At 36.4% G+C, this 8,488-nt stretch overlaps 2 protein-coding genes across 3 annotated transcripts; both read left to right on the forward strand.

Annotated features, from left to right (window-relative positions):
- The first annotated feature begins 2,190 nt into the window (after positions 1-2,190).
- Positions 2,191-3,094, forward strand: LOC111486881 (dof zinc finger protein DOF1.2-like). The gene has a single exon (XM_023134036.1). The coding sequence runs from the start codon at positions 2,273-2,275 to the stop codon at positions 2,924-2,926; it is 654 nt and encodes a 217-aa protein (XP_022989804.1). The 5' UTR covers positions 2,191-2,272; the 3' UTR covers positions 2,927-3,094.
- A 2,412-nt stretch (positions 3,095-5,506) lies between these two features.
- Positions 5,507-7,760, forward strand: LOC111486880 (glycolipid transfer protein 3-like). 2 transcript variants are annotated; one of them, XM_023134035.1, is made up of 6 exons: positions 5,509-5,750; positions 5,840-5,895; positions 5,979-6,109; positions 6,854-6,989; positions 7,074-7,217; positions 7,302-7,760. In XM_023134035.1, exons 1-6 carry the CDS (start codon positions 5,615-5,617, stop codon positions 7,335-7,337), a joined length of 639 nt encoding a protein of 212 aa, XP_022989803.1. In that variant the 5' UTR covers positions 5,509-5,614; the 3' UTR covers positions 7,338-7,760. The 2 variants fall into 2 exon arrangements, with proteins under 2 accessions (XP_022989802.1, XP_022989803.1); XM_023134034.1 differs by having other exon boundaries at positions 5,507-5,750; positions 7,074-7,760.
- The last annotated feature ends 728 nt before the right edge of the window (positions 7,761-8,488 follow it).

The following is an 8,488-nucleotide window of genomic DNA, read 5'->3' on the forward strand; positions in this document are numbered from 1 at the left end:
ATATATATGAATTACGAAGAAAAATAATGTTTTTGGTTAAACTATTCTACCATTGGGTTCATAACTATTGTATCCACTTCTACCTGATGTTTAGTTTTGAGAACCTTTCATCTTAGTTGAGAAGTCGGTTGTCTCTTGAAGGGACAACGTCGAGAGGTTGTTAAACTGTGTCGGGACAAGAATACGTAAACTTTTGTTGTGTTGATGCTGCATGTAGAGTCATATCACTGTTGTTGCAAACCTAAGATTGAAAAACATACACGAAGACTCCTTTTTGACACTATGTTTCATAACGATGACGTTTTCTTTAAATATAGTGCGTAGATAAATTTTAAAAATTAACTTTAAAGCACTATTTTCTATTATTACTATTTTAATATTGTTGGAAATTTAATTCACCGAGCATTTTTTTAAAAAAATTATTGGAATATAAGCATTCTATAGAAATAATTCAGACGTTATAATCATCATGACATTATATATTAGGGTCTAATTGAGGCTAGATCAGGATTTAGGACGAGGACGGATATGAGGAGCACAATCTCTATCATTGGCTCTGTTTAGCTAATAGGGAGAAATCTTTCTGCACTCTTTCCCTAATCTCTGTTTGAACGAGGATTTTCAATCCTGTTTATGGTAGTCCTCCACATAGAATGAATATTTAAATTGACTTCTCTATCGAGTTATAAAATAACTTAACTCGAACATAAACTTTATATGATCGGAAGAATGTGTCCAATTGAAATGAAGAATGTAACGAGTGAGAGAGCATGGGTTAATGACGACGACGACGACGACGTAGAAGTTAGTATATGTTTTTGAGGTCCAAATATAATGAATTCTTGCTATAAATATTTATTCACATTTATATTTCATGAAAATGATGCAAAACCCACCACGTGATTTCCAATTTCTCTCTTAAAACTCCACCACATATATTTTTATTTATTTATTTATTTTTTAAAAATTCAACTACTTTTTATTTTATATTAAAAAAATATAAATTATATATTAATTAGCTGATTTTATAGTGGAATATTCCATTAATATATTTTAGCTGATTAAAAAATTAATATTAATTTATTAAAAATATTAAAAAAATTTGAAGATTAATGTATAATAAATTAGAGAGTGACAATAATAACATAACAACCTAGGATTAATGAATCTTAAACTATATAATTAAAATGATTAAATTTATTTAACGAAAATATGCCACGTAACCGTTTAATCACGTGTGTTGTGAAATAATAATCATTTTTTACTTCTTAATTCCACAACGGGTAGCTCATTGTATTTTGAGCCGACCATCTTTCTTTTTCAAAATGACCATTTTACCCTCTTCATAAATATGTTAACAACTCTAAAGATAGGAGAAATAAATATTTTTAATTGTTTCGCTATTAGTTATAATATAATTAATTAAGTTTTGTTTTTACATAATGTATAAAGATGCAATAATATTAGTCACATGATTTAATTGAATATTCAGCTACATTTATAAGGGTAGTGGTTTGATTTAGAGGGCTAAGGGTATTAGAGTCATTTCGTACACTAAATTTCAATGGCTACCAACTAAGGTTTGACTAATCAGCTTCCATCACTTTCAAATAATGAACTCTTACCCAATGAAAATATGCCACGTGGATAATAGTAATAATATGATTTGAAATATTTTTGCCAAATTTTTTATTATGTAAAAATAATAAATTAATACTTTTTTTTTTTTTTAATCCCAACGACAAATATTTTTAATTTTTATAATAAGGGGCTAAGTTATAACGTACTTTTCAGATTAGTTAGGTCAATTTGGGACTCTAAACACGACTCTCGTAACTACTCCATAACTATATGATATGATATTTTTCACTTTAAGAACAAGCTCTCATAACTACATGTCTTCGATCTTTCATTTTGATGTTCCTCCTCGTGTCCAGAGAGAGAATGAGCACGACTCCCCCTCTCCCCATTCTACTGTCCAAAACATGCCGGCCGTTCGAAGTTCTGGGGTTGGTTTGAATAGGATTGCTTTAGGCTTCCCAAAAGACGATAGTATTCGTTGATTATAAACCCATCGGACTTTCACCCTACAGTATGAACATAGTATATGTTTATAATGTTTTTTTCTTTCCATACACACTCTCCCTCATGCACTTCCTTGGTCCCAACGACTCCCCAACACCCCACGTTTCTCTTCACACCCACCATCGCTCTACATAATTCCCATCTTCTCACCCACCTCCACACCCCCTTTCTCCCTCCCTCTCTTCCAATGTCCGATCACCACCAGATCTCCCATCTTCCTCCGTCGACGCCGCCGCCGTTCGCCGCCCATCTCGAACGGAAATGGAAGCCCCATCTCGAAAAAGCCCCCAATTGCCCCCGTTGCGCCTCCGCCAACACCAAATTCTGTTATTACAACAACTACAGCCTCTCCCAGCCTCGTTACTTCTGTAAATCCTGCCGCCGCTACTGGACCAAAGGCGGCTCCCTCCGCAACGTCCCTGTCGGTGGCGGCTGCCGCAAGACCCGCCGTTCCAAATCCTCAACCTCCTCCACTATCTTACCAAACGTAATTTCAACCAAAATTACCGAACCCTCTTCTAATGGATCCGATATTGATCTTGCTGCCGTTTTCGCTAAATTTTTAAACACTCCACCGAGCACAAAGCCCCGCGTATCGACCAGCTCCCCGGAATCGACTGACCCATCAGACAATCTAACAGCGAAGAATCCCGAGATCTTCTTCGAAGAGCTATCCGATTTATTCAATCAACCCGAAGATCGAATTACAAAGAACTATGAAAATTTCCCATTTGGGTTACAACCCGAACTAACCATTGATGAACTATGGCCATCACAACCGATCGAACAACTTCAAGAATGGAAATCTTTCTTGTGCAATTACAACGCTGAATTTTTGTGATATATCATTACATTATATACATTTTTCATACTCTTATGTGAAAAAAAGAAATTTATTCTATGGTAGATAGAACATGGGATTTTAATACTGTTACATTGAAAACTATATATTAAAATAATATTGTATGGTTTTGGATTATTTAGATGAATAAAGTGTGTATTATGCGAATGTAACGCTGCAACTAGAACATAGAAACAAAGTCAAATTCCGAATTGCCAAGAAATCTATATAAATCTTTTGTGAGATTAATTAAATCAATACCTTTACGGTAATATTATTATAAGGCGCCTTCCCACTTTCTCTGAATTCACCTGTGATAAGGAATCACGGCTAGCAAATAAGATTCAAATTACCCTGTTGATCGAATATCTGAAAACAAAAACACTTGTTTGAGATCCGAATCCCTTCACAAATAAGATCGATTATGTCTAATTCATACCCTGTTGATCGAATATCTGAAAACAAAAACACTTGTTTGAGATCCGAATCCCTTCACAAGTAGAATCGATTATGTCTAGCTTATATGATTACAAATGCTTATTTTACTATGCTAGACGAACACGACTCTCCACAATGGTATGATATTGTCCACTTTGAGTGTAAGCTCTCATGGCTTTGCTTAGGGCTTCCCAAAAGGCCTCATACTAATGGAGTTAGTATTCCTCACTTATAAGCCCACGATCATTCCCTAAATTAGCCGATGTGGAACTTTCATCATCCAACACCTCCCCTCGAAAAAAGCACGCCTCCCCTTAATCGAGGCTCGACTCCTTTGGAGTTTTAGTCATTTTTTACTGCCTTTGTACCTTCGAGGAGGCTTGACTCCTTTTTTCTTTTCGGAGTTCTTTGTTCGACATTCGAGGCCTTTTGGAGAAGCCCAAAACAAAGTCATGAGAGCTTATGCTCAAAGTGGACAATATCATACCATTGTGGAGAGTCGTGTTCGTCTAACATACTGCATTTTTTAAGTTTGTTCTACAAAGATAACATACATGATTTTATATAGCTTCATAATTAGACGAAGAATATATATGGTGAGTAATGAAGTTTGGTTACCTTAATCTTAATTTTTTTTTTTTTTAAATATTTGAAATGATTTTTTAAAACTGCTTATTATATTAATTAAATAAATAAAAACTTGGTCAACTTATAATAGTAGTTAAGATCGTTCCAGTTGGGAACGGTTTAGATGAAACTAAAATTTAATTAATTAAATTAATTATCAATTTTCCGCTACGTCACCGAATTAAAAAAAAAACATAATTTTTAATATAATATTTAGGTTTTAGCTCCATAAAAATAGTCCCATAATTTTGTTCCAATTTTTTAAATTTTCGGTAATGTCTAAATAGTTCCATTTAAATATATAAATTGGAACTTTCGCTTTTTATGATAATATAATATTTTCGGTCAAATAAATTAGTTAATTTATACATTTTCATACATTTTCAATTAAAATTTCAATTTAATTTTTAATTGGTTTATAAAGTTTGAAATTGTTTTTTAAATCATCTCTAATAAATTTAATATTAACGGACCTAATGGAAGGATGACGTGTTAATTAACCTATGCAAACAAAAAATTCGATGATATATATATATATATTAAATGAGTTTTTTTTTTTTTTTAACTGAGATCCCCTCGAGAATTTTCTGAATGAGCAGAATAACCATTTTCATTCCATTTTCATTTTCAAGTAGAGTTTGAGAGGAAGAGTGCCAGCAATAGGGGTGGATTGCGAGATCGGATATTAATTAGAGAAATGAATGAGTGTCAGCCAGGATGTTAGGCTATGAAAAGAGATAGATGGTGAGATCTCACATCTGTTGTAGAGAAAGAAACAAAACATTTTTTTTTAATAAATGTGTGCAAACCTATCAGACAAGTTTTCAAAACTCTCTAAAAATCCCGAAAGGGAAAAGCCCAAAAAAGATCATAAGTTAGTCGTTCAGCTTGAACTGTTACATTAATGAATCAGAAAACCTATCCTTAGGAGATGCGTTTTCAAAACTCTCCAAGAAATCCCAAAAGGAAAAAGCCCAAAAAAGATAATAAGTGTTAACCGTTCAAGCTGAACGGTTACATTAATGAATCAGAAAACCTATCCTAAGAGACGCGTTTTCAAAACTCTCCAAGAAATCCCAAAAGGGAAAAGTCCAAAAAAGATAATAAGTGTTAGCTGTTACATTAATGAATCAAAAAACCTATCCTAAGAAGCGCGTTTTCAAAACTCTCCAAGAAATCCCAAAAGGGAAAAGCCCAAAAAAGATAATAAGTGTTAGTGGTTCAGCTTGAACTATTACATTAATGAATCAGAAACTAATTAGAAATCAAATAAAAACTTTAGACGAGTTAAAGCTAAGTTAAATTCAAACTTCGAGGACTAAGTATATGACGATATATCGTTTAAAGTTGTGGATACGAGCCAGAAACGAAAACGAAAACGGTAGAAAAGGGGCTTGAAATTAGGGAATGAAATTAAATTATTATAAACTTAGGGACAAGAAGAGTGTATTATGAAGGGAATATAAGAATTTTCTAAAACTCTGTTCTTATCTTCTCACAGAACTTAATGGAATATAAGAAGTGATAATTGAGGTCAAATCCTGTAGTCGCATCAACCATTTCTTGAATTTCAGAGCTTTCTTAAGATCCAAAATATAAAGAGTTTGGCTTTGATTTTGATATATGAAGAGGAAGAGAGCAGCGGAAATGGAATCAGAAATGAGGTCTGCAACGGCGCAGCTTGCTGTGGATCATGCTGCTCCCGACATACCCACCAAGCCCTTTCTTTCTCTTTGCAATTTGATCCTTCGATTTCTGGGTATTTCTCTGTTCCTCTCTGAGAATTGTAGAAAGGGAATGGTTTGTGTTAAATGGGGGATTTTGTTGTTGTTGTTGTTGTTGTTGCAGATAAGGTAGGGCCGACAATGGCTGTTCTTCGACAGGACATTCATAAGAACATTCAGGTAGAAACAGAGCATTAAAATGGGGAACATGTGTGTGTGTTTATGCCTCTACTGATACTAAGTGGTGGTGGGTTGAAATGCAGAGGTTGGAGAGTGTGTACGAGTCTGATCCTTTGTTGTATTCGAATATGGTGGAAGTTTTGAAGAAAGAGATGAATGATGGAATTGCTAGGAAGCTCACCAGTTGTAGCAGAGCCTTTCTGTGGCTTACAAGGTAGCTACTTATGTTCTTTCATCGAATTGTTGACTGCTTCCTTGACTTCTGCTCATTGCTTGTCATGCAAATGGTTGATTCCTAAACTTTTGTTGTGTTCTGTGTGGTCATTCGACGAGGAAAAGTCTATTTCTGTAACGGCCTAAGCCTATTTCTAGTAGATATTGTCCTTTTTGGGTTTTCTTTTGAAATTTTTAAAATACAATCTGCTAGAAAGAAGTTTTCACTCTCTTATAAAAAATGTTTCGTTTTCCTCCCCAGTTGATGCGGGGTCCCACAATATCCACACTTTTCGAGGACCAACATCCTCCCCAACTGATGTGGGATCTCATAATATCTATCTCCTTCGGAGACCAACGTCCTCACTAGCACTCGTTCCTTTTTCTAATCGTGTTTTGTTCTCCTCCCCAACCGATGTGCGGTCTCACAATATCCACTCTCTTCAGGGACCAACTTCCTCCCCAACTGATGTGGGATCTCACAATATCTACCTCCTTCAGGGACCAACGTCCTCCCTGACACTCATTCCTTTCTCCAATCAATGTGGGATTCTCTTTGAGCTTTCCCTTTCAGGCTTCCCCTCCGATTTTTAAAACATGTCTACTAGAGAAAAGTTTCCACACCTTTATAAGGAATGCTTCATTCTTCTCTCCAACCGATATGAGATTTCACAATTTTCTTTGTGTGTGATTCTCTTTCCCATATTCTCGATTAGGAGTTTTATGAAGTTTTCCTGTGATATAGGTCCCTCGATTTTACAGTGGCGTTATTAGAGAAGTCCAGAGAAGAACCAAGGCTGAGCATGGAGCAAGCAGTAGAGGATGCTTACAACCTTACTCTAAAGCCATGGCATGGATGGATTTCATCTGCTGCTGTCAAAGTATTCTCTTTTGCTTTTGTTTGCCTTCTCTTAAATGATCATCATGGTACTTTTGTATAAACCAAAAAACTATGGTTCTTACAGATAGCTCTGAAGCTTGTGCCCGATAGCGAAAGGTTCGATCGTCTCCTAACGGCCAACGACGAACAAAACGATACCCTTGTGGAGGAAATAGACTCCTTCATTTCCCAGCTCTCACCTTTTCTGGAACACATCCATTCTATTCTGGTAAATCCAAGTATTATTTTCAGCACTATAATCAATTTCATGACAGTTTACCTACTGAGAGTGTTCTTATGTGTCTTTTCCCAGAGACTGTACAGGTTAGATCGATTAAAGTCTGCCTAGAGAAGAAGTAATGGACAAAGGAATGAAGAATGGATCCTCAAGTTTTGACGTTTTCTTGTACATAACACTGCCATACGTATCACAGAAAAGTTTCTCTCTTTTTCAAATCTTTGAGATCCCAGAAGCATTCTTTAAAAGGGTGTGTAAATCTCTCTCTAGCAGACACGTTTTAAAATTCATAAGGCTTACAGCAATACGTAACTGACCAAAACAAACAATATCTGCTAGCGGCGACCTTAGACTGTTACATATTATATTCATGCCCTTCTATTCTAGGTTCTCTTACCGATGTAATGGTTAGGCTTGTAATGTAAGTAAGAGTTTCTAGGCCTTATGTCGAGTCTCTAATCTTCGACCGTGCTGTTTAGTCAATGGCAACAAAACAATTACCTCATAAAGATATGCTTCCGTTCTGCTACCAAATTCTGCTTATTGTTCCAATCCCTTAATATATAGCTGACAGATGCTTAATCTTCTCCTAGTCCATCCAGAATAAACTAATATGCGAGGAAAAGTAGATATCAGTTCCAAGTTTTCAGTCAAAATGTATCATTCTTTCAACCTGAAGCTTCCTCATCTTCAATGGCTGCAGTTAACTTGATGGCCACTTTCACGATTCTGATGTTCTCCTGCAATTGTTTCATCATAAATCCTGACAGAATAATAATGTTAAACGTTAAAATACAAGGGATGAACTCAGTTTTCTTCCAGTTAATGCAAAATTTACCATTGTAAGATCATTGACACGATCTCAATTTACCATTGTCAGCCAACAATTACCACGAACATCACTGACATTCAGCTTCACATTTCTAGTCGGTACCTCATTTCAATTATGTTTATACAATCCAAAAATGCCAGAAAAATAAAACAGAATAAACCTGAGATCGAAACAACAGCAAAAATTATGGATTGTATAAACATAAGTGATGATCGAAAAATTACATGGAGGGGAAATATAGTTAACGAAGACTTGCATGGAGGGGAAATCCGTGGTATTTACATCCCCCCCCCCCCCCCCCCCCCCCCCCCCCCCCCCCCCCCCCCCCCCCCCCCCCCCCCCCCCCCCCCCCCCCCCCCCCCCCCCCCCCCCCCCCCCCCCCCCCCCCCCCCCCCCCCCCCCCCCCCCCCCCCCCCCCCCCCCCCCCCCC

The sequence above is a fragment of the Cucurbita maxima genome, unplaced genomic scaffold (genome assembly GCF_002738345.1).
Source record: "Cucurbita maxima cultivar Rimu unplaced genomic scaffold, Cmax_1.0 Cma_Scf00012, whole genome shotgun sequence".
NCBI classification, from domain to species: Eukaryota; Viridiplantae; Streptophyta; class Magnoliopsida; order Cucurbitales; family Cucurbitaceae; genus Cucurbita; species Cucurbita maxima.